This window comes from Camelus dromedarius, chromosome 17 (assembly GCF_036321535.1).
Source record: "Camelus dromedarius isolate mCamDro1 chromosome 17, mCamDro1.pat, whole genome shotgun sequence".
Taxonomy (NCBI): Eukaryota; Metazoa; Chordata; class Mammalia; order Artiodactyla; family Camelidae; genus Camelus; species Camelus dromedarius.
The window spans coordinates 27,007,544-27,032,977 of NC_087452.1; the positions used below are offsets into that span (position 1 = coordinate 27,007,544).

General features: G+C 43.8%; 3 protein-coding genes across 15 annotated transcripts in view; 1 reads left to right on the forward strand and 2 right to left on the reverse strand.

The window, feature by feature from the left end:
- The window catches only part of KCTD6 (potassium channel tetramerization domain containing 6), a 36,852-nt gene extending 33,118 nt beyond the window's left edge, over window positions 1–3,734 (reverse strand). For all 3 annotated transcript variants that reach the window (XR_010384834.1, XR_010384833.1, XR_010384835.1), the window contains exons 1-3: window positions 3,352–3,734; window positions 2,357–2,471; window positions 604–717 (exon numbers count right to left, since the gene is read on the reverse strand). The gene's annotated coding sequence lies outside the window, so the exon portion shown is untranslated. The remainder of the gene's footprint in view (window positions 1–603; window positions 718–2,356; window positions 2,472–3,351) is intronic.
- A 78-nt stretch (window positions 3,735–3,812) lies between these two features.
- PDHB (pyruvate dehydrogenase E1 subunit beta) lies at window positions 3,813–8,431 on the forward strand. Its single transcript, XM_010980925.3, has 10 exons — window positions 3,813–3,914; window positions 4,003–4,056; window positions 5,005–5,112; window positions 5,203–5,265; window positions 5,369–5,404; window positions 5,552–5,837; window positions 6,240–6,350; window positions 6,695–6,786; window positions 7,478–7,619; window positions 7,897–8,431. Exons 1-10 carry the CDS (start codon window positions 3,873–3,875, stop codon window positions 8,040–8,042), a joined length of 1,080 nt encoding a protein of 359 aa, XP_010979227.1. The 5' UTR covers window positions 3,813–3,872; the 3' UTR covers window positions 8,043–8,431.
- Window positions 8,432–9,351: 920 nt separating this feature from the next.
- The window catches only part of PXK (PX domain containing serine/threonine kinase like), a 69,298-nt gene continuing 53,215 nt past the window's right edge, over window positions 9,352–25,434 (reverse strand). The window contains exons 14-19 of one of the 11 annotated variants that reach the window (XM_064496377.1): window positions 22,889–22,966; window positions 22,288–22,374; window positions 21,753–21,822; window positions 20,839–20,898; window positions 12,476–12,509; window positions 9,907–11,203 (exon numbers count right to left, since the gene is read on the reverse strand). In XM_064496377.1, the coding sequence (XP_064352447.1) occupies window positions 11,023–11,203; window positions 12,476–12,509; window positions 20,839–20,898; window positions 21,753–21,822; window positions 22,288–22,374; window positions 22,889–22,966 (510 nt within the window). In that variant the 3' untranslated portion in view covers window positions 9,907–11,022. Of the gene's footprint in view, window positions 11,204–12,475; window positions 12,510–15,105; window positions 15,144–20,838; window positions 20,902–21,752; window positions 21,823–22,287; window positions 22,375–22,888; window positions 22,967–25,434 lie in introns of all 11 variants that reach the window. The other 10 variants (XM_064496376.1, XM_064496375.1, XM_064496373.1 and 7 more) reach the window with 10 other exon arrangements.

Genomic DNA, 25,434 nt, shown 5'->3' on the forward strand with positions numbered 1-25,434 from the left:
GAGCGTGTGAATGTGGATTGGCTTTGAAAAGATTATAGATTTAAAAGTCAGCACTTTTATCTTTTGTACCTTTTACTCTGAAACATAAAACTATGCCTAGCTTTTCCAAACTGGCCATTTATAGCGTCTGAAAGGAAAGCGCATTACTGATGAATATACCTAATGTGCCTGCAATGTCCACAGCTATTATTTCAAAAGGAAGTTCTCATCTGAGGCCGGCTGAGGCCTGTGGAGTCTCCACTGCCTTCCTGACTGAACTGGCCAGACTAGCTGCACAGACTCGGAGTTCCTGGCTTTTTTGGATCTCTGTGTAAATATGGCGCAAGAACACTGTCCTCTGTCTGGACCACAGTCCAGATTCTGGCTTCCCTTCGGGTCACTGTTCCTTTAGCCTGATGTCTCCTTTTGCTCTGTAATTTTAATCTTGAACTCTTTCAGTGCTGGATGGTGGGAGACATGGGAGATCCGGCTCACATTTTCATTCTAAGTAGAACCCAGGAATCCCTGAGGGGATTCTCAAATTCAGGGGTTTCCCAGGGACACTGTGGCTGCCTGGGAAATGCTGGGGTTTCCTGCCAAGGTCTTGCCAAGAACGTCACTCACCATCACCATCTGGCTCTACAAGGATTGAGTCATTAGCCACTGCAGTCCATCCACACACGCTGAAAGGAGTTCATGATGGAGATCAGGAATGAGGCACTCTATGCTCTGAGAAAACTGGCAGAACAGGCCTTCTGATAGTTAGATATTTTTGAGACAAGAGGGAAGGGGACAGGGCACAACTTTTAAAAGAATTACACAGCAATGGAAGATTTGACTCCCAGTAGGACTTGAGGCCCAAGATGGGAGAGATCTAACTTCCAGTAGACCTTGAGCTTCATTATATGCTCACTGTAACATGTTAGCATACTAAATGGCACCCCCACAGGTGCCATGACAGTTCGGAGGCTACCCATAAAAGGTCAAAAAGTGGGTGGTGGCCGAATTCCTGGGACTCCCAGCCCCTTCCCCAAAGTAGATGGAATAATCCACCCACTTATTAGTACATGAAATAACCGAGCCCATAAAAACTAAACACCCCCAGGGCTCAGTGGTAGAGTGCATGCTTAACGTGCATGGGTTCAAAACTCAGTAGCTCCTCTACAAACAAACAAACAAACAATTACTTCTCCCCCCAACAAAAACAAAACAAAAACAAAACCCCCCAAAAAACTAACTACCCTCGCACCTTGTGGCCACTCTCACTTTCCTAGAGGACCCCATGCTGAGGTCACTGCCTCTCACCTCTTGCGATAGCCCACACTCTGCCTATGGAACATGTATCTACTTTTATTTTAAACACCCTCACCCCTCGCAGCCTCTCTTGCCTTCTGAGACCTCCTGCACTCTGACTATGGAGTATCTCCCTGAATAAACCTGAGACAGGAGGGAAGGGGGCAGGGCACAGCCATTGAAGAAATGACAGCACTTAACAACGAAATGGCTGAAGATTCAGCTCCCAGTAGGCCTTGAGGCTCAAATTGGCGGGAGATTTGACTTCTAGGAGACCTTGAGCTTCATTATATGCTCGTTGTAATATTAACATAGTAAATGGCACTCCCACAGGTGCTATGACAGCTCCAAGGCTAATCATAAAAGGTCAAAGGGTGGGCAGTGGCCAAATTCCTGGGAATTTCAGCCCCTTCCCCAGGGTACTTGGAATGGCCCTCCCACTTGTTAGCATATGAAACCCCTGAGAGCAACACCACGACTCTTGGCGGCCTCTCTTCTTCCCTCATCTTTGGAGACGGCCCACACTCTGTCTATGGAACGTGTACCTACTTCTACTTTAATCCGAGCACCCAACCCCAACACCTCGTGGCCTTTCTCTTGCCTCCTGAAAGAGCCTACACTCTGTGCAGTATGTATCTCTCTAAATAAACCTACCTTTACTCAACTATGGCTCACTCTTGAATTCTTTCCTACAGGAAACCAAGGACCCACACTTGGTGGGGCACGTCCGAGGCTCTACCAAGACCTGGGACACGGCCCTCCTTACGTCCCACATCCGTTTGTTTATCCACTTTCACTCAACTATGGCTCACTCTTGAAGCCAAGGACTCACTTGATGGGGCGTGTCCCAGGGACTCACCTGGGACCTGGGACATGGCCATCCTCTTGTGCCCCGTTTCCCTGCAACATCTTCAGGAGAAAAGCTTACGAAACCAATTTCTTGCATCTTACCATGCTTAGAAAAGGACTAAAATCATTAACTAAAATATCTGTGCCTTGTGACTAGCAGTAACCTTCTACCAAGAAGGGTGCTTGATTGCATACTCTTTCCCAAAATTACAGATGTGCTAACATCCCCACTTACCTCTTCCAAGCAGTTCCTCAGAGCTATCTGAGAGGCAGTCTTCTGTGAAAACTCACAGCTCTTACATTGTGCACATTTATTTCGTCCACAGACTTAAGGGACTACACCATGGTGCCTGGTGAGAGAGACATGGAAGGTGTTGACTCCATATCTTAGAGACCATCTTTCCATTTTACAGATGAGCAAGCAGAGGCCCAGTGATCAAAGGCTATCTTTATGCAGCTGCGCCCAAATTTGTACCTCTAGTGCCACTTAGTCCGTAGCTCCAGGCTACTATATCCAACCTAAGTGTGACCCAGTCTTCTAAATACAGTTTATTCAGAGTGAATTCTTAGCTCCCACCCGCTCCAGGCGCCTCCCCTCCCCCATCCATCCAACAACAACAAAACCCCCCAAATGTTCCTCAACTCTTCTCCTTTCCTCACAGCAATCCTACTGATTTCAGTCCTAAACAGATCTCAAATGGCGAAGCTGCCCTCTAGTCCAACTCTCTCTGCCAGACTCCCTACCGTCTCCCTGCTTCCACCCTCATTCCCGTTCCTCTCATTCTCAACCGGCATCTAGACTCATTCCTGTGACCTAGTCACTCCACTGAGGCACTGGCTTCCCAGAGCCATTAGATTAAACCCAAGTAGCCTGCAGCCCTCAGAAGAATTTTTGGAATGTCCTGCAGATGAATGAGGACTGAGGGAGCCCCCAAAGGTTCCGCCTGACTCCTCCCCCAGGCCCCACCCGCAGCGGCCGAAATGAGACTGAAAAGAGGAAGCTTCCAGAGGCTTCCCTAGTCAGGTGTTCGGCCCTATAAAGCCCTCTCTAAATGCAAGTTACTGTAACTTCCTCCCAGGTGGGACCCCACCTTACACTTTGGGAAGCAATAGGAAAAGATTACCCTTTAGAGTCAGACAGTCCTAAATTCAAATCCCGGCTCAGTTAAGCAATCCCTGCTTCTCTATACCCATCTGCGAAATGGAGCTAATAGTAATAACACTAATTACCTGAGAGGGTTTTTGTGAGAATTAAATGGGCCATAAAGCACTTAACACAATGCCTGGCACACAGGAAAACTCTGGTTCACATTCCGAGACCGTGCTGTCCAGGGAAGAGGAGGCTTGCTGTAAGATTTAAATTCCCAGTCGCTATACTGTGTACAAGCGCTACTTGGTGCCCAAAAGACTTCAGTGCCTGCAAAAGCCTGGCCTAATTCTTAAGGTCCTTCCAGCCTGGAGTCACGCTGAGTCTGAGTTTTGGTCCCAATAGCAGGGACGTGTTACCGGCGTGCACCGGTGTGAACCTGGCGCGCCAGCAGCTACCGGCTCTCAAAGTTGATACCAATCCGCCGCAGGCGGAGCGGCAGGACCACCCATGCGCCATCTCGGCCCCGCTCCTCGGGCCATGACGCACGGGGAGGCGGGGCACGCAGGCAACGCGCCCTGCCATTGGCCCGCGGAGACAGGGCCTGACTCGTCCGCGCCCCGGCTGTGTTGTCATTCGGCGGCGGCTGGAGGACACGGTCAAGATGGCGGTGGTGGCTGGACTGGCGCAGAGACCCCTCCAGCAGGTAAGCAGCGGCTCACGGGCCCCATGGCGCTGCGCGATCCCTGCCCACCCTGCCTCCCCTCTGAGTGTCCTCTCTCTCTCCCCGCCAGGTCTCCGGGCTGCTGAGAAGGCGCTTCCACCGGACGGCGCCGGCGGCTCTGCAGGTAACTGGCCCGGACGCTACCCGGGCACGGAGGGGCCTCGTCGCGCCGCGGCGCGGAGGCTGGGGTCGCCTGTCACCCCGGCGAGGCTCCATGGAATCATGGCCGATCTGAGGAAACTGGCCTTGACGTGTCTTACCTAACCTTCGTTTTAAGTTTTTTATTGTGGTAAAATATACATAATAAAATTTATCATTTTGAAGTGCCTATTCAGTGGCACTAAGTACATTTACCCTGTTGTTCATTCTCAACCAGAATTTAATCATCCCAAACAGAAACTGTACCCATTCAGTAACTCCCCATTTCTCCTTATCCCTGGTAACCTCTGTTACACTTTGTGTCTATGAATTTATCAATTCTGGGTATCTCTTATAAATGGAATCATACCATATTTGACCTTTTATGTCTGGCTTATTTCACGTAGCATGTTTTCACAGTTCATCCATGTTGTGGCATGTGTCAGAATTTTAAGGCTGAATGATATTCCACTGTAGACATATACCACATTTTGTTTATCCATTAATCTTTGATGGACATTTGGGTTGGCAAAAGCGTTTGGCAGTGCCTGGCACCTAGTGAGTGCTCAATATGTAGTAGTATTTAGGCTTCCTTGACAGTTCTCTGCTGCACAGTGTACCAAATGTGGAAATAAAACTATCCAGTATACTCTATTCAGGAAACCACCTATGAGCTGATCTGGCCAGCAGGCAGATTTTGCAGTCAGGTGCACATCAAGAAAAGTTCAGTGTACTCCTCATTTACACAACCAACCAAAGACTGGCTGTGTGTGATAGACATGCTACTTTCATTCTTTGAACTTTTAAAGAGAAGCCTATTGCAGTGATAGTTTTTATATTGTATGTTATGGGCAGCATAGGTAAAGGGAGAGAATCTCACTAGTATCCTAAGTAATCCTGAAGCTTATTGACTGTTTTCTCATACATGTGACAGATGACAGTTCGTGAGGCTATAAATCAAGGTATGGATGAAGAGCTGGAAAGAGATGAGAAGGTATTTCTGCTTGGGGAAGAAGTTGCCCAGTATGATGGGGCATATAAGGTAACCAGGATACATGAAAGCTATGCAAAATTGAGGTGGCTGTTGGCCCCCAGTACACTTAAAAGTAATGGGGTCAATGCTTAATTGTAGGTTAGTCGAGGTCTGTGGAAGAAATACGGAGATAAGAGGATCATCGACACTCCCATATCTGAGGTCAGCCCTCGTCTAGAGGCAGTCCTTTGGGGGGCATGTCTGTTAAAAGTGTACAGTTTTAATTTTTTGTGGAGTTTTACTTATGTTGTGTTTTATTTTATAGATGGGCTTTACGGGAATTGCTGTAGGTGCAGCTATGGTATGTAGTCCTCTTTATGAATCTCAGATTTCTTTTAACTTGACCTTTTAAAAACATTGATTGAATGTTGGGGGAGCAAAGTGGTTGTTTGCCACTCTTCATTGCTGTTTCTAATCTTTTTTAACATCTGTGTTTTTGATTTGACAGGCTGGGTTGCGGCCTATTTGTGAATTTATGACCTTCAATTTCTCTATGCAAGCCATTGACCAGGTTATAAACTCAGCTGCCAAGACCTACTACATGTCGGGGGGCCTTCAGTCTGTGCCCATAGTCTTCAGGGGGCCCAATGGTGCCTCAGCTGGCGTGGCTGCCCAGCACTCCCAGTGCTTTGCTGCCTGGTACGGACACTGCCCAGGCTTAAAGGTGGTCAGCCCCTGGAGTTCAGAGGATGCTAAAGGACTTATTAAATCAGCCATTCGGGATAACAATCCAGGTCAGTAGAGTGCCCTGTGGGTCTCCTTTGAACATTAAAGAACTAAAATGAAATATCTGCATGGCAGAAACCTGATAGTTAAGCTTAGACATATAAAAAATGTTAATGGTTTACAGATACAGTAAAGATAGGGAAAAAAATGTTTTTCTTATTTCTGACTGTAAGGGAGCCAGTTAGGTAAAGGAGAAATTTACTCCATACCTACAACACTGGATTAAGCCCACAGGTAAAATTAAGACTGACCAGCTTACAGACGTCAGTACCTAAACCATCCTCCTGGCTCCTGGACACAGTTTGTATGAGGCTTCCTAATCAAGTGAAACTTCTCAAAAAATGAATGATGGTGTTGTACGTACATTTTAGTCATGTAGTTACTTTTGTTTAAATATTTACATTTTGCAGTGGTGATGCTGGAGAATGAATTGATGTATGGAGTTCCTTTTGAACTTCCCTCGGAAGCTCAGTCAAAAGATTTTCTGATTCCTATTGGAAAAGCCAAAATAGAAAGGCAAGGTAAGAGAACTTAGTATACATTTAAGTGTTATTTGTAATCTGTTCTCTCTTACTATTGATCAGATTCAGTCTAGAAGTTACTGCCTTTTACTTTGACTAGGAAATTACAGGTTGAGTTCAAGTTTAAAATGCATCATGCCATGATTGCTCATACACTTGTGCTTTCTGAATCTCAGTCCAGTAGATTTGTATTTCGTTTCTAGGAAGGCTGCCATGTTCCTCATTTCACTGGAATGAAGTTGAGTTTAAGATTTCACAAATGAACAAGAGCCATAGCTGGCTGCAGAGCGGGACAGTGTCTTTAGTTTCAACCTGACTTCTCATCTGTAACCACTTTGTTTCAGGGACACACGTAACCATAGTTTCCCATTCAAGACCTGTGGGCCACTCCTTAGAAGCTGCGACAGTGCTGTCTAAAGAGGGAATTGAATGTGAGGTAACTGGACATTCACTTGTTCTTAAAGAATCAGAAAGTTTCCTTTAAGACCCGGAAAGAGGAGTGTGAGTTCTGTAACAGGTTACTCAGATATAAAATCCTGCTTTGTCACTTAGTTCTGCCTCTGCTTAAAGCTACTTGCTTTTCACATACCTGGCTTTTTACCACCTAGGTTCTGGATCTTTTTAGTATCTGCTTTGTCAGATTAAGGTCCAACCTTGGAGGTAGAGTTTGGGAGAAGGGAGAACTTAGAAGTCGTTGACTCTAAGTCTTTCATATCCAGGATGTACCACTTGCTAGTTACATTTGGGCAAGTTACGTACTCTAAATCTCAGTTTCATTAGCTATAAAATGAGGATAATACATTTACTGTCCCATCAGGCTGGCTGTGAGAATTACACTTAGTGTAGTGGCTGGTATATGGCAAATAGTCACATTAGTTATTTTGATGAGGAAGTTAAGGCCAAGGGAGGATGAGTGAGTTCTGTAAGTTAACAGAGCTGCTTCTAGTAGAAAGACTTTTGTTGTAATTACAGTTTCCCCTTTGACATTTTGTTCATGAATAGGCAGATTAGATTTCCCTAGACCCAGAGATTAACAGGAAACAGGAAGGGAAGTGGTATTATGGGGATGTGACTGTATTTGTGAGCCAGTGGTTCTGTAAAGCTTACTATTTATCATATGTGTTCAGGTGATAAATATGCGAACCATCAGACCAATGGACATTGAAACAATAGAAGCCAGTGTCATGAAGACCAATCATCTCGTAACTGTGGAAGGAGGCTGGCCACAGTTCGGAGTAGGAGCTGAAATTTGTGCCAGGATCATGGAAGGTATTTCAGAGAAACTGATTCCAGAATGCTCAGGCTGTAATCCACCTTGTGTTACAGGACAAAAAGATTGAAAGCTAGGGGTGGTCAAATGACTTGAATTTTCAACTTGTAGCTTGGTATTTTTCCTTCGGGTGAATGTTTTAAAAAGCAAAACCAGAAACAGTTCTACATAATTAGCGTCCCGTTCAGATTTCCCTCTTTGGGCAGACACACCTGTGCTGAGGTGGTGGCGCTCGGCTGGTTCGTCGTGCCTCACTTGAGCTTCCTTCCCTCCTAGGCCCTGCATTCAATTTCCTGGATGCTCCTGCAGTTCGAGTCACCGGTGCTGACGTCCCTATGCCTTATGCAAAGATTCTAGAAGACAATTCTGTACCTCAGGTTAAAGACATCATATTTGCAATAAAGAAAACACTGAATATTTAGTTCTGACCTGAATTTCAAGTCACTCGGATTTACCTAAAATACCTGCTGAGACTTCACCTGGATTGTCTGTAAGACCTTATGACTCATAGTCATCTCTAAAGTAACAACACAGATGTTTTTATACTGGAAAGAAGTTTAAATGTTTGTATGTGGAAAAATTCTCCTGCCTAGGTTCCATGCTTTTTTGGTCTGTTATAATTGCCATGTTCTTTGAATAAGATGACTGTAAAATTTTATCCTCTCACTAGAAGGGCAAGGTATGAACGTGACAGAGTCCTGATGAATGATATCTCCAAAGAAAAGATAACTTACATGTAAAAAAAAAAGCATATAATCTACATTTACTGTTAGATTGTTTTGATAAGGAATAAAGGAATTCCTAACTATGACTGATTGTATTTTTATACTCTTGGAATAATAAATGTGAGGTGGAAGTCTTAAAATTCTGTTAAGAAATCAGTGCTGCCAGGAACTAATCACCAGACTGCATCACTTGTAACAGGAACTTGTTCACCAACTCTTCAAATACCTAATTCTAACAGGTTCCTTTTAAAATTAAACCAAAATCCATGTTTTTTGGTTTAAAACAGACATTCCACCACACACTGCCCTCTTCAGAAAGTGAGATGGAAAAGATAGATTTAAATTAGTTATAGTTTCAGAATATATAAACAGCTCATACAACTTAATAAGAAAAAACACCAAACAACCCAATCCAAAAATGGGCAGAAGACCTAAACAGGCAGTTCTCTGATGAAGAAATACAAATGACCAATAGGCACATGAAAAAAAATGCTCAATATTGCTAATTATCAGAGAAATGCAAATCAAAACTACAATGAGTTTATCACTTCACACCAGTCAGAATGGCCATCATTCAAAAGTCCGTGAACAATAAATGCTGGAGAGGGTGTGGAGAAAAGGGAATCCTCCTGCACTGCTGGTGGGAATGTAGTTTGGTGCAGCCTTTACGCAAAACAGTATGGAGGTTCCTCAAAAAACTAAAAATAGACTTACCATATGATCCAGCAATCCCACTCCTGGGCATAAATCCAGAGGGAACCTTAATTCAAAAAGACACACACACCCCAATGTTCAGCACTGTAACAGCCAAGATATGGAAGCAACCTAAATGTCCATCGACAGATGACTGGATAAAGAAGTTGTGATATATCTATACAATGAAATTCTACTCAGCCATAAAAAGTAAAATAATGCCATCTGCAGCAACATGGATGGACCTGGAGATCATTCTAAGCAAGCCAGAAAGACAAAGAAAGATACCATATGATATCACTTATTATGTAGAATCTAAAAAAAAAAAAAAAAAAAAATGAACTTATTGGCAAAACAAAAATAGACTCAGACATAGAAAACAAACTTATGGTTACCAGGGGGGATGGTGTGGGAAGGGATAAGTTGAGAGTTCAAGATTTGCAGATAGTAATATACATAAAACAGATAAAACAAGTTTATACTGTATAGCACAGGGAACTATATTCAATATCTTGTAATAACTTATGGGGAAAAAGAATATGAAAATGAACATGTGTGTTCCTATATGACTGAACCATTGTGCTGTACACCAGAAATTGACACAACATTGTAAACTGACTATACTTCAATAAAAATATATTTTTAAAAATAGTTACAGAAGCATACACATGGCACCTAATTAAAATAGGAAGGCAGGACTGTTAGCTGTTATTAATTTAAAGGGAAAATGTGACACAAAAGAAAATAGAGATAGGATAAATGGGAAGGAAACTTTAGAAATACTGTGTGGATCTATTGTTTATCTTTACAAAAGGTATTATAAAAAAATTCCCATTTAAAATAATCTAGCCAAGCTACAGACAACATATTTTCTTGACATGGTTTATTTTAATAAAAAATACAGCTGAACATTTATCACAGATTACATGAAACTATACACAATGACATTCTCTCTGCATAGTAACCAACACTGATGTGTATAACTTGAATTTTAGATGGATTATTTATAATCCTTTAAAGTGCAATTTATTTAAGGGTTTAAGCAAATCATAGGATAAAGGATCTAATAAACGAGTAACACTAAAAGGATGATATATTTGGATAAATTTTTCAAAAGTCAGAACTGATTTATAGATGCCAAATTTACTTACGTTGTGATAATAATCCCCTACAAACCCCAAACTTGACTTAATTGCTGTGGATTAAGATCCTCTAATTGGCAAGAGCTTTTTCTGATGTTAACATTTTTTGTCCATTCAATACATACTAAGCTAACTAAAAGGAACTGAGAGTCTGGAGTAGTTGCTATAGCAGCCCTGAGTTCTGTAACCACAATGGTGTTCCTGTTTGAGCTTAGAGAATATTATGAACTTCCCCTCATTCTACTCGAGGGGAAAAGGAAGAACTCAGTGGCTTCTCTGACTCAGCGACATAACTACGCTTTGGGCTACAGTGTTAATGTCTAAGACGAAATTAAGGTAGCAAAAATGGGAGTTACCTAAGGAATAACCAGAAGAAGCTTTAGAATAGAGAAATGAACTATGAGAGGAACCGTTCTAGGAGCTGTCTGACAGGACAGGAGGGACTGCAACACAAAGGCCATTCACTGCTGTGACTGAATATTGTCATTGTTTTTGTTTTTCGTCTGTATCCTTCAGTTAGTGGAAACATTGATTCCAGTATGCTGCTGCCCCAAAAAGATGCCCATTAGAGGATGAACAAGACTCCTTTAAAATGGTAATAAAGGAGCAAAATATTTCTTAAGGCAGCAATGCCAGCCTGATTTCATTCTACTTGAAGAACATTTCCTTCTTGAAAAGCCCCTTATATGAGCATCTGCAATATCGGATGTGGCTGCACTGGCTCAGCAATTACTCATCCAGAAAGAGGGTGCATTAGGGGTTGGAGGTGGAAGGGAAAAAAAAATAACCTTTTCCCTCCAACTGTAAACACGAAGCTTTAGCCGATCTTAGGAGCGCTATAATCACAGGTTTCGGCTCTCCTCAAAGTTCCTTTCTGGAAGTTCTGGATGGAGCTGAGTAAGGCCCCTCGGCTCACCCCGTTCACAGCCTGGGGCGGAAGCTGTGGGGGCACCTCTGTGCTCGCAGGAGGCAAGGGAGCTGCTGGTGGTGGAGGCGGAGGAGGTGGAGGTAATGTGGAAGTCCCTGTGGAGGAAAAGGAGACAGTCAACACCCTTCCTGACACCCTGCACACGTGCTACTGCTCAGTCCTGGGCAGAAAGGACTCTGGTGAGACTGCAAATGTTTCCCTTCAGAGAGGCCAAGATACCCAGTTCAGTATGTTTTTTAAAAATACTGAACAGGAAAGCTAGAAGCATTAAAGGGGAATTAATTAAAGGTTGCCATTTCTCCCAAATAATAGTCATGTGAGAAAGACTGAATAACTATCACGGATTATGTGAAACTGCACCTACTGTCAATCTCTCTGCAGAGATGAGGCTCTACCTCCATTTCCAAATTTTAAAAATAGTCCCCAAAGAAAAGTTCCATTAGCTACTTTATCCAGGTCCCAGGCAGCTCCACCTACTCCTGAGCTAGTAATTAAAGACAGACATCTGTATGCACAGAGCTGGGCTACCCAAATACCAATTACTAGTGAGGGATGAACAGCTTTTTAGCTGCTTCAACACACATGATTTTTGAAGGATGTGATTTAACGTAAAATGGATTCTCGGCAAGGAACCATCGCCTGCTGGGTTATGGGTTCCCCAGGGACATCTGTCTTGAATAATCATTTCCTATTTGGTTGCATGAAAGAAATATAAAATGCTAATAACTGTGAGCAATGCACAGCAGAGGGCAGGGGGCTTTCTCTCTCCAGCAGCGGTGTTCTCAAGGAGTCGTCTTCCTCGAGCACCCTTCTTCCCACTGGGGCCCAACCCAGGGACAGATGGAGCTGCACTAGCCCTACATTTTTGCTGCCGCTTCAGGGGAAACTGGCTTGCCCAGCTCTACCCTGGTGGGCAAGAAGGAAACCATATCAGTATCCGAAACTTCCCTTAGCTTCCAGGCACATGAACATTTGGCACTTAAATTTTACAGTTTTGAATCGATGAATTGTTCTCTCTGAACAAAATAAATACTAAGCACAAAAAAAGGCCTGCTTTAAAGAACTTGCCTGTGCCACACAGTTAGTTGCCTCATTTCCTGCGAACCTCCTTGTGACTCCACCTCTCCGATTTTAGCCTTTCCCTCTACCCCGTCCTAGGGCTACCCCAGTGAGACATTCTGCCAGTGGCTTTCCCCCCTAAACTGCCACTGAGCTGTGGTGGTAACAGGTCAACATACCAATTACTGTTTGAGTTTAAATGGATGAGTGGTCAGGATCATCAATAAAATACTTCAGTAAGTGCATCCTTTTTACCAAGTGTGACAGGCAATGGGCTAAAGTCTTGCATTTCATAGAAAACCACTCACCTTCCTTTACATCTTTTACCCAAACCTAAGGCAGCTGAAATTAAAGAATCACACAGATACACACACTCATGCTCTGCAATCTTGGAATTTTCAAACAATGATAATAGAACAAAACAAACAAACATTAAATACAGACAAATGAACAAAATGCAATTTTCATTGGTTCTATATAGTAACAACTAATGAATGAAGTTCTACTATGTTCTATGTCACGGTGGACTATGGGGAAATGTTCCTGGCTTTGTGTTACAGGGTTACGAAGGTAAAAGGGACTTCAGACCTGAAATGACTGTTGAGGTGAGAAGAGCAGGGAGAATAAGCATTCCTGTGAAGGGGGTTCTTGGAAAGTGGCCAGTGAAACACCAGGAGGAGGGGAGATGGGCTCTGGAGACTCCTGCAACTCAACTGCAGCACTAGGAGACCCTGGAGGACTCGGCAGGCGCCCACGCCTCCTAGCTGCCCCTCGCTCTCCCCAGCACTCTCACCCGATGGCCAGAAAAGGGCAGTGGAATCTGTACTTGACAAGCAGGGCCCAACGTGCACCAGAAGCAGCGCCGGCATTTCTGCCTCCAAGCTTTGTGCTTTGACCCTGGCAGAAGTCAGTGTGGGTTACAGACGAGAAAACAGGCACTGGGCTGCAACAGCACTTTGTTTTGCTAAAGGCACCAAACTGGCCAACCAGAGACTGGCTACCCATCTAACCCAGGATCCTGGGAGGCTACAGATGGACCTCAGGGGCCAGACTTGGGTACAGGCTGCCATCTTGGCACAGAACTAAACTGCGTGGCTCTCATGAGGAACCAACCCTTGACTTTGGCCTCATTACCAGGCACTCAAAATTAAAAGTGCAAATTCACTCCCACAGAGACTGGGAACTGGGGGTGGTGTTTGGTAAATGGATCTTTATTTTTCAAGTCAAGGCTGAAACTTACCACTTTAAATGAATCTCTCTAAATATGGAGACAGCATAAACACACTGTCAAAAGTGCCACAGGGTAACCTGTGCTTCTAAAGCAAACGGGATGCTGAGGGCTGTGCGAAAAGGAGAGGCTGCTCGTCAAGGGGGAAGAGCAAGGTTACCTGAGTCCCCTCACAGAGGGCCGGCCCGGTCCTAAAGAGCCCACTGTCCCATGAGGTTCACCTTTCCTCACTGGGCCAGCAACAACTAGGGTGACACAGGATTAGAGCAAGGGACAGCTCAGAACCCTCTGGAAGGGAAGAGGAGGTCCAGAGTCAGAAGGTCAACACTGGAAGAGGCAGGATCACAGACCCAGGGACTCACAGTCCCTGATTACAGACCCTATCTTTTTTTTTTTTTTTTTTTTTTTGGCTTTTCCTTTTTGCCTCTTGTATGGTCCACAAAATTCCTTTAAAGGCTCAGTGGGGCTTAAGCTACAACACATTAGTAGTGATGTGGCAGGGGAAATGTTAACAAGGGCCACATGCAGAGTTGGCTCTTTGCCCTGTGACAAGCCTGGGGACAACTGCCTACTGCCTGAGTTCCCCCACTCCCCAAATGTGAGTGAGCGCCACCTCGTCAGAGGCCTTCCGCAGCCCTCATTCCAGGGCCTCAGACAAAACCAGACAGATTCCATGTTAGACTGACTGCCAACTGAATTCACCCAGCTTTGAAAAATACTGGCCTGCAACAACCCAGGAAGAGGGATGCTCTGAAACAGCTTGTCAACAATGATAACAGGTCAGTCCTGATCTCTCCAATCTCACCTCCTCTTAGACAAAATCTTGAAAGCCAATTACTCCACCCTCCCCAGGATCCCTGGCAATCCAGTGGAGGCCCTGGAACAGGCTGCAGACTCTTGCAGCAGGAGCATAGGTTAGCTTTAGGGAGGAACTCCCTGCCAGAAACATCCTCACCAGCCTCGTGGAGAGGACATCTGAGGGTCCTCTTTCCTTGGGCCAGCTCTGACAGTGGGCAGTCTACCAGTGTCTATAGGTCTGGATTGTTCTGTGGTGCACACACACACACAGGTGGGGAGGCCATGTGGCCACCAGGCCAACACCAGACCTACCAGCTACCCTCAAGAGGGAATGGAGGGGCAGTGACCCCTGGAAGCAGGCAGCTCCCCCAGCTCTTGAGAACTGCCGTGGGCTTTTACCTCAGATGGATGAGGAGGCTGCTCTCCTGTTCCAGCTCAAGTATTATTAAGGATGCTTAAAAAAAAAAACTGCTTTTCCCTGTTGTCAGTTATAAAAGCCAGTAAGTTGCCTCCCCGTGACAAGAAGGCAACTACCCCATGCCCTTTCCCCTTCGTCAGAGTAACAACGAACCAACATTTTTGCAGCAGCAGGACTTTGAGATGCTGGCTTCCAAAATTAAAAGATACCAAAATGCCATGCAGTTGATTTGCAGATTTCAGAGCTGTATTTTAAAACCAAAATCAGAGTGAAAATGAAGATTGTGAAGGTCGTGATGAAAGTGAAATGAATGTAAATGAAGTCACTTGGGTGCTTTTTAAAGATGCTGTATTTCATTTAAATGTGCAGATAAGGAAATCGTCTCGAATCTCCTTTCCCATTTGTTCATCATTTCAGTGAGCTAGATGCACTGGGTCCCATTTCACATACAGAAACAGAGCATCTTTAAAGTTAGAAAAATCAGTATAGCTTACATTACCGAAAATTCACGTTCAAAATGGTGCATGCTCTACTGAAAACAGCAAAGAGAGAGAGAGAGGGGACACAAGTCATTATTCAGATTTTAGTGTCATTTAATCAAATAGTAAGAGATCATAAAATATTAGTCTGAATCACATGCTGATTATTCTCACTGCCAAACTAGGACGTACTTAAGTTAACCACAAGAAACACTGGTTTGTAAACACAATGTGACCTTTTTAGAACATGGCAAACACATAATAGAGTAACCAGTGAGTCACTTTCTTCTTCATTCTTTTTTTTTTCTTTTTTCTGAGCCATTTAGGTGCCATTTTTAGTATTTACAAGCAAAACACTCACTTCAGAAGACCCACCAAGGTTTTACCTCCCCCCAAAAAAGTGGGATGAGTACTGGGAGTGTATCTAGTTTTATTACTAAAAAGGACAGTTTATCAAGAGGGCAGAAAAATTAGAACTCACCACTTCTCCAAGCAAAACTCCTATGATCTAAAATGGAGATCTGTCTCTTTAAAGATGGGGAGACTGAGAGCACAGGGCAGATCCAAGGGGAACCCCTGGGCAAGAGCATGGGGCCCCCCTCCTGAAGGTGCTGGGGTCTAGAGGCTGAACAGCGCAGTGACTAGCATTAGCTTACTTAAGGCTAGAAAAACATTTTTTAAAAAATAGTAAACATTTTTTCCTGTCTTCTTTTTAACTGACTAGATTCCAGGTTAACTGTGAAAGATAACACCTTCCCTGTCATTGAATTCCAGAATTCCGAATGAACCAGTCGCCCCATTGCAATCCCTTGAGGGGGGTGGTCAATGATGTCCATGTGGGGGCAGGGCAGGCTGACCACTGACCTGGGGCAGCTCTGGGAGGATGCTGGGGACCTACCCCACCCCACCCCACCCCACCAGCTGAGGAACCTGGGGGAGGGGCTCACACACTTGGGCTTGGAAGCAGGGAGGAGGCTGCAAGCTAGCAGGAGAGCAGAACCAACACACTGTTTGGAGAAGCAGTACAGGGCAGACCCGTTCATCTCAAAGATGGTGACTGCTCTGTGTACACATAGTTTTGAGAAAAAAAAAGGCAGTTCTTACGGCCAGAGACATCAATTCTGAGCCTAGAATGGGTTTAAGATTTTGATCTGGCTACATAAATTCTGGAAGCTCTGACATTCTAAATAAATTCATCTCTTTTCTTGTGCCTTATTTATTCTTTTTTTTTAATTTATTTTTTTAACTGAAGTACAGTTGATGTACAATATTGTATAAGTTATAGGTGCACAATAGAGTGGTTCACAGTGTTTAAAGGCTGTATGCCACTTGTAGGTATTATAAAATACTGGTTATGTTCCCTATGTTGTACAATATATCCTGGTAGCTTATTTATACATAATCGTTTGTGCCTTATTTCTTTTTAACCTTCCTTCCTGTCAGTCAAGCGCTCAGTCACTCTGTGCCCACAAGGCTCTGTTTCCCCTCCTCCAGCTCTCCTGTCATTCTTATAGACTGGGTTTTCTACTGTCAGCTCTTTCTCTTCAAAATTACTGCTTAAAATTATAAACTATAAGGAAGAAGGGCTAGAATTCTCTTGCACTGCATTCATAGCTTATACCTGATAGCACCTTACTGCTCATAAAGCCCTGCTGTGTACATTTCCTACCTCTTAAAGACCAGGAATTCTTTTAAAAGACAGTTTCTGAAAATGGAAACTACTTGTCCAAGGTCACACTGGACAGTGGTGGCGCCACCACCCAAGCCCGGGGTTTCTGAGTCTTCCTTCGGGGATCTTTTCATGCCAGACAAGCACAGGGTTTAACAGCACAGCCGTTGGAGGGCACCTGGGAGAGCAGGCACTCAGTAGAAATCGGGTAAATGAGCAACGACAGAACCAGGTTTGAATCCTGGCTCTAGTGTGACCTTGGTCAGCGTCCTTTAACACCACGAGCGCCTCAAGCTCTCTGTCTGCAAAATGGTGCTGTAAGTTATAATTCATGCTCATTGGATAGGAAGGTATTCATGATGATTAAATAACACAATAACTATACATCACTTAGAACAGTGCCTAGCACAAAATAAGCACTTAAAAGATGTTAAATATGATTATTAATAACAACAATAACAATTTGGGTCTCCTGCTTACTAAGCTTTCTCCAAATACTCTTTTGCAATTTTTTTTTAAACACACACAATAGCAAGGCAATAGTTTTGCCTGCTCCCAAAGGAAGAGTAGGAGCAAATATCGAAACCACTCAGCTCTATGAATACAGGGTGCAAACACCAGTTGGTGACATTGACCATGAAGTAAGTCAGAGCAAAGTATTTTAAAGTGCTTGAAAGAGTGATGTTCTATAGGCAGGAAACGTTAGCGTTAGCAGAACACCTAGTGCTAGGAATGCTATCACTGCAAAAAAAGTTTTAGAGAATCCCACCCTACCTGATGGAATTGCCAGCAGACCTAAGGAAATGATACTTCTTCCATCAATTTGGTAAAGATTTCAAGAAGAGACCCCATGGCAGGGAGGAGCAGTGAGAAACGGGAGAGGGCCCCGTCCTTACACAAATGCTGGAAAGGGCTCACGAGAGTACAACCCCTTCACTTAGAAACATCTGCCGCTTCTGCCGCATCCTGAAAGCGAATGAGCTACAGACCACCCTCGGCTACCATGTACATGCTTAAAATGAACACTTCCAGGAAGGTAGTGCTGTCAAACTTGCCTAAGTTGATCTATTGCTGAGCAAACTACCAAAGGGCAGGGTCCACAGTGGGTTTAGAGGATGCTTGATTAGAAGGAACTGTGAGATGGTGTCCTCTAACTCCCAGCGCTTTGCCTTTTACAGAGGAGATAACCAAAACCCAGACACAGAAGGTGACTCATTCAAGTCTCCCAGTAACAAACTGTGTACCGAGGGCTTACTGTGGACCAGAGAGGAGGCGTGGATCCTCATTTACAAAGAGGGGACCTGCAGCACAGGGAGGTCAAGTGGTGACCCTCAAGTTTAGGTTCCCCGGCCCAAGGTGTAGTTCCCAAGGGCTCCCAGACCGAGCTGTGCTTGAGATGCTACCTGCAGCAGGAATTCCTTTTTAATACTAGGCCTTGAAAATGAAGAATTTTCCTTCATCTCTTTAGAAAACTGCACTTCCTCATAAAGCTGGAAGACACTATCCTTGACTTCGTTGCCAGATAAACCATAAACCTGGCCTAGAAGTAAAGACATAAATTGGGTAAATGTGATTCCAGCAACAAGATGGGCAGCGTGCAGAGATAAAGGAGAAAGATGAGCCCAATGAGAAGTCTGGCCTCCCGTCCTGGAAGGAAGGACGTCTTGGCTGGGGCTGCCCAGCCAGAAGCTGCCACCCCCAGACTCAGACCTCGCCCTCACCCAGCACAGTCCTCGAAGTCAGAGCGCATCCATGCAAATCCACCCATGAGGATTTACCCAGCATCCCGCACTGGCACAGTAGCTCCCTGATGCCTTGTGTAGAACAGAAGCTCAAGAAGTTGCTTTGTTGGGGGACTAGTTTTTCCAGGTGGAGATTCTCCATTTAAAAAGGGAAACTACCGAGAGAAAAAAACACCATGGACGGACCCCGAGGAAAGCACTTGCTTGAACTGTATCTATCATTTTGGAGCTCCTGAGAGGTGCTGGCAATGTGACTCCATCCCAGCTGAGGCCTTGTCTGCCTGCTCATCTCTGTGATCCAGGGCTTAGCACAGTGCCTGGCATACCTCAGGCTCTCAATAAATGCATCTTGAGTAGCTGAATGAATAAACTCACCGTGGGTGCCCCATTTAGGGCCTGAGATGCTAGGTTGACAGGCAGATGCTAGTTACAATTTTATGAGACGTATTACAATGAATGCCCAGCAGAGGTCAGAGTACAATCTCTGGGGCTGAGTCCAAAACTTCATCAACAAAACATTAAAGGAGATAAAGGAAGTGAGGGAACCAGTATTTGCTGAGAACCTCGCATCTCTGCCAGGCATCGTGCTTGGGGTCTCACACGTTCTCCCTCTGAATCCTCATGACTCCCCTTCAGATAGGGAACCATCTTCCCAGCTACTCCCTCTCACCTCAGATAAAGTTTTTTCCAACACTGACGCTACAAAAGATTCCTCTTTTTCTTCTCATTCTAGAAGTTACTTCACCTCATGCAAACCTGCTGCTGTATGAGATCCCTCCCAATGAGAACTCAGGTAAATTAGAGCGCTCACCAAAAAGATGCAAAGAGACTGAATTCCCCAAGGCATTTAAAAATGAAAACTGGCAAGTAACCTCCAGGACCGCCTTGAACGCACACAGTGAGGTGCCACCCTGCACTACTCAACAGATACCTCTTTTGTTAAAAATGGGTTCATGCATTCTCACTATCAATTCACTCCGATTTCCTTAATATATCCAAGTGATATGAGATTAATATCCTATCACCTAGAAAATGGCTCAGCATGATCTGGGCAGTGAATCTCCAGAAATTTCTCATCAGCTTATACAGGTCACCTCTACAAAAGATTGGGAAGTTTATTTTCTGTCTTGATCAATATTTGGAAAAACTGCAAAAACTGCTGACAAAGTCAGATAGGAAATAGAATATTATCCCCCATGAGTCAGGTACTTTGCTGGTATAACAGGTCCTGGCCCCAGAACACTCCACAGGAAACCAGGAATCAGCCTTGGCCAGCAAGGAGAGACACCAAGCAGCCAGATGCAAGGCCTTCAAACCAGTCCCCTTACATTTCCTTGTGTTTTTTTTTGGTTTTTTTTTTGGTTAGTTAGAAGCCTTTGAGAGCAGTCGGGTAACGCTCTTGATAGCTCCTAGGCGCCATCTTAAGCCTTAATGAATACAGTACTATCAACTCACAAATCAACCCCAGCCAATAACTCTCCCTTCAGACAGCTGCAGCAACTCTTCCAAGCACAGCCGACAAGCTTAGAGTGGCAGAACCAGCTCCTCTGATGTCTAGAACATCTGGTTCATTTAAGAGGTGAAAGGAGATACTGGTACCCCAATGTGCTTTTATGGGGCTTGCAAAATGGTTAGGAGAGAGGTATTAGTTCAAAAAGTAAAGAAGGAAGATAGCATTACAAGGCCACTGCACAGAATAAGAGATTATTTTTATAAGTATTCCCCAAAATAAACTCTTTTTACATTTTTCAAATAAAACTCATAGGATCTGATTTAAGTCACAAAGGCAAAACAAAGGCTAGCTAGCCACAGAGAAATATTCAGATGATTAAATGCAGAGCAGCACAGAGCACAAATAGTTATCAGGAAATCAGAAATCCAGTGGGTATTTCGCTCCCATACCTAGGCTTTTCACCGGTTTTGCTCTGTGACAAAATCGACATTCTGGCCGGGCTCCCTGAGGAGGAGGCTCTGGCAGAACAGGGCCCCCAGGCAGCAGCGCGATTATTTTATTCAGCTGAGCGTGTACCAAGACAAGCTCTGATCTGAGAAGCCCTGCGTGAGCCTTTTCAGCAGAGAGTGAGCTGGAGGTAGGGGGTGGTAAGTGGCCTTGAAACCAACTATTCCACTCCCCGTGAAGTCCAAGTTTGGAAATCTAGACCCTCAGCTCTCCCAAATGACACCACTGATTTGCACTCACACTGGTTTCTCTGGAGAAGGCTGGTCCCCTCTAATCCCTGAAATGTTCGGGCCAAGGTGAGAAGAGAAAGAACCCCACTCTCTTTCCCATAGGTGGAGAAGGGGCGGGAGGCAGGTGGTTCTGCCTTCATCACTAACCTGCTGTAGAGGGTGGAGTCGGCGATGACGGCGATGTGAGAGGTGAGCTGGCCCCAGATCCTGCTAAGAGACAACACAGAGAAAACTTCGTGGGGACCAAAGAAAGCATCTGGAATTTGGCCTGAGCTGGGCTCCCCCACTGTCTGAGAACCTGCAGCTGGCTTAGTGTGTGGGCCATGTGGTAAAGGGCCAGGCGGGACAGAGAATTCAGGCACTAGACCCAGTGACCACAGGCTTCCATCCCAGTGCAGAGGACGCGTCTGTCCCCAGGCCCTGGCGCCTCCCACTGCTCCCCACAGCCCGCCTGGTGTGAAACCACCTTTGCGCAATTCAGTGGCTTATGCCATTGGCTGCAGTATCTCTTCCGGACCCAAACCCTGTCCCTGGGTAATGAATGACAAATGACAGTGTCACAGCAGTACAGATGACACAGAGATGCAGACCAGTCCAGTGGAGGCCTCCCCAAAGGAAGCAAGAGTTCCCCACTGCAGCCACTCAGCAATGCTTTCTGCAGAAGTTCTAGTTTACCAGCAGGCACATTCAACTAGGCACGGTCAGCCTACTCAGTTTGTGGATTTCCTAGGCTTTTTCTTACCTGAAATTCAGTAAATATCCTTATTTACATTAAAATAAACTGCATATTCCCATATGCTACATGCTTTTTCTGGACCGGGCAACCTTCTCTTGCCATCAGTGAAGATGCTGGGTTCCCCAGGAACCTGTGAGGTCCCTTCCAGCATTTGAGTCCTGTGAGCCTCTGAATGCTGTTGCAGCCCTTCACTGGGGACAGAGTTCTTTTGTCCTCTGCATTCATCACCACACTGCCCAGTCTCTGGCCACCAGAACCCAAGAACTCTTGACTCCTGGTCCTGACATTTGGGACCTGGGCCCCACTATAATCTATACCCAGTTACCTGAATTATTGGAGTTGCTGTATTTTGCTGAATGCTCTTCACTGTTTTCAACAGCAGATCGTTTGGATTTCTTTAAAAATAAAAGAGAGAGGGTTTTGGAAAAGCAAAGCGTAAACTAAACACACCAAAGCTGGAAGTTAGAACAAAAACATTTTCCAGGCACATAGTTAAACTAGCTACACATAAGGTCATATTTGGCCTTACAACTTAATGCAATGAAGAAACCACAAGCCAAAACTAAAGGGAGAAATAAAACCAAGAATGCTGAGTTTACTATCTCAGGCTAGTCATTCCCCACAATTACATTAAGGCCATAATCAGCCCAGCAAGCCAGGAAACTCTATGGTCCATTTCTCTGCTGATATTATATGGCTTTTTTTCAGAAGCTGCAAACCAGTCGTCTGGAAATAGTTTTAGCTTTCAAGGAGATATAACACAAAATCAGTCATTAAGTAAACGAGCACCATTAACCTAGAACTTCCTTCACATGTAGTCAAGAATTCCAAGGAAGCTCTCAGAGAGACACCAGGCTTACCTTTCGAGCTAAAATCTTTCTCTTTTTTCTTTCTTCTTCGGATCCATGGTGAGACTGAGCTCTCGTCAGTCTTCGATGCTGGTGGATCTTTAAGAGACCACAATTCACCACAAATGTAAGCATATCTTGTACTAATGAAAATCTCTAACATGTTTTGCCAAATCAAATTATTTGGATGAAAAATCTTTCCTTGCTCAGCCTGTCTGCCTCCAAGCTTGGCTCTGGATGTCTAGGCTAAGAGCATGCCAGCAGATGAAGACCTTTCTCTCTTCCCCCAGTTCCTCCCTGCTTTTCTGTCTTTTACAGAAGATAAGCGTGGTCCCCAGCACCTCTGGAGTATGGAGCATGTGTGCACCCCACCACCCAGTCCACCCCCATGGTAAAGGATGACCATCTTTGGGGGACATGTTTGTTTCCCCCAGGCTGAGCTCCTTGAGGGCAGAACTATGAAGTATTCAGCTGCCTTGCAGCGTTGAACCTGGAGCCTGATCCAGAGCAAGAGTATAAGAAGTGTTTATGGAATGAACACTCAATTAAAAGTGAATCACCGTGAGTACCCCATCAAAGGATGGGGGCTCTAAAAGATCAAAAGGCAGTTTACCTGTTTCTGTTCTTCAATTAGTCTCTTTTCTATACACTCTTTGGCAATTCTCAATGCCTCTTTTAACTTTGTGGGAATCTGAAAGAAAAGAAAGTACATTATCTATTGAGTAAAATGGCTAGAGATTTTCTCAAGTCCTGGTTGAACAAAGAAACAGTTGGTCAGCAAGGAGGACATCTGGAATGAAACCACATACAGGCTGTCCACTTGAATCCTATCCTGGCCACTTTCAGTGTCCCCAACACACTCACCTCATTAGCATTTTTAGCAATGAACATATGAAACTAACACATTAAAAAAAACATGATACATGTTTCAAGTATTTCAAGTAGTTCGCAATGGATCTCAAATTACCATAACAATCTTGAAAAAGAAGATTAAAACTGGAAGCCTCACATTTCCTGATTTCAAATTTATTATAAAGCTACAGTAATCAAAACAGTGTGATACTGGCATAAAGACAGACACAAAGACCAGTGGAACAAATAGAGAGCCCAGAAATTAACCCTCACGTATATGGTCAAATGATCTTTGACAAGGGTGCCAAAAGCACACAGCAGGAAAAGGACAGTTTCTTCAATAAATGGTTCTGGCAAAACTGGATATTGACAAGCAAAGGAATGAAGCAGGAGCCCTACCTTACACCATATACAAACATTAACTCAAATCTGGATCGAAGACTTAAACCTAAGACCGAATACAAAACTCCTAGAAGAAAACATAGGACAAAAACTTCGTGATAATGGATTTGGCAATAATTTCTTGGACAGGACACCAAAAGCATAGGCAACAAAAGCTAAAATAGACAAATGGAACTACATCAAACTTAAAACTTCTGCACATCAAAGGAAACAATCAACAGAGTGAAAAGGCAACCCACAGAATGGGAGAAAATAGTTGGAAATCATGTATCTGATAAGGGGTTAGTATCCGGAATATACAAAGAACTCCTGCAACTTAAAAACAAAAACATTAGTAACCAAATTAAAAATGGACTTGCCACAAAAAATGGGTTATACCACAGTAAAGCTGAAAAAAATAAAGAGCAGAAAATCAAAGAAAGAAATAGCAAAGGACCTGAACAGACATTTCTCCAATAAAGATACACAAATGGCCAATAAGCATATAGAAAGATGACCAACATCTCTAATCATTAGAGAAATGCAAATCAAAACGAGAGTGAGAGATCACCTCACACACATTAGGATGGTAACTATCAAAAAAACAGAAAATAACAAGTGTTGGTGAGGATGGAAAAAAACTGGAATACTTGTGCACTAATGGTGGGAATGTAAAATGGTATGGCGGCTATCAAACAGTATAGAAGTTTCTCAAAATATCTAAAAATAAAATAACCATATGATCCAGCAATCCCACTTCTGGGTATGTGTCCAAAAGAATTGAAAGCAGAATATCAAAGTGTACCCCATTTTCACTACAGCATTAGTCACAAGACCCAAGAGATGGAAGAAAGCCCAAATGCCCATCAGTAGATGAATGGACAAACAAAATGTGGTGTATACACACAGTGGAATATTACTCAGCCTTAAAAAGGAAAGAAATCCTGTCACATGCTGTAACACAGATGAACCTTGAGGACATTACACTGAGTGAGATAAGCCAGTCACAAAAGGACAAATCCTGTATGATTCCATTTATATGAGCTATCCACAGTAGTCAAAATCATGGAAGTAGAAAGCAGACTTGTGTTTGCCAAAGGGCATGGGGGGTGGAAAAATGGAGAGGTGTAGTTAACAGGTCTTGAGTTTCAGTCTGCAAGATGAGAAGTTCTAGAGATCTGTTTCACAATAATATGACACACTTCATATCAGTGAGCTGTACAATTAAAAATGGTTAGGAGGATAAATTTTACATGACTTTTTATCATCACTAAAAACAGAATAATATACAAAGCTTATTGGAACACATACACAAATTCAAGTAATTGTAATATTTTATAACTTCAGAGGGATTTTCTCTGTGAAAGATTTATTTTCTGAATTTCATAAGATTAAGATTTCTCCTGCTGTAAGATACTCTTAACAATAACTTGGTGTGATTCTGCGCCTGTCATTTCTTAATTTATTAGTTTTCAAATCATAAGGAGCTCAGGCCTGGAAAACAGACAACAAGATCATGTTGAACTTTTTGTCTCTATTATTCTTTAAAAAACTTAAATTTAAATAAGTTTTGAGCAGTTAGAGGGATATGGTTTAAAATTCAGAAGGCATGAAAAGGATACGTTCACAGGAACAAGTATCCCACCCAGTCCCCCTCCATGGAGGCGACCAATGTCATCAATTTCTTGTGTACCTTCCCGGAAAGAAAGATATTCAAGAGACGGACGCTGGTTTTTGAGATCATGGCGTCTTTGCTGCAGACTCTCTGGCTTAGGGGATGCACAAGGACTGATGACACCCCCCGGGCTGGACTACTCAGGCTGGGGAGAGCATATCTACTTACAAGGCTGAACTGAATACATTTCCTAAAGAATTTCAGTAAAGAAGACATAAGTTTAAAAGTTTTTCTTTCCTACTTCAGATCCG

Coding starts and splice junctions, on each gene's coding strand:
- PDHB (XM_010980925.3), top strand. CDS start 3,873: ATGGCGGTGGTGGCTGGACTGGCGCAGAGACCCCTCCAGCAG. Junction 5,266..5,368: donor TCGACACTCCCATATCTGAG/GTCAGCCCTCGT, acceptor TTTATTTTATAG/ATGGGCTTTACGGGAATTGC. Junction 5,838..6,239: donor CATTCGGGATAACAATCCAG/GTCAGTAGAGTG, acceptor TACATTTTGCAG/TGGTGATGCTGGAGAATGAA.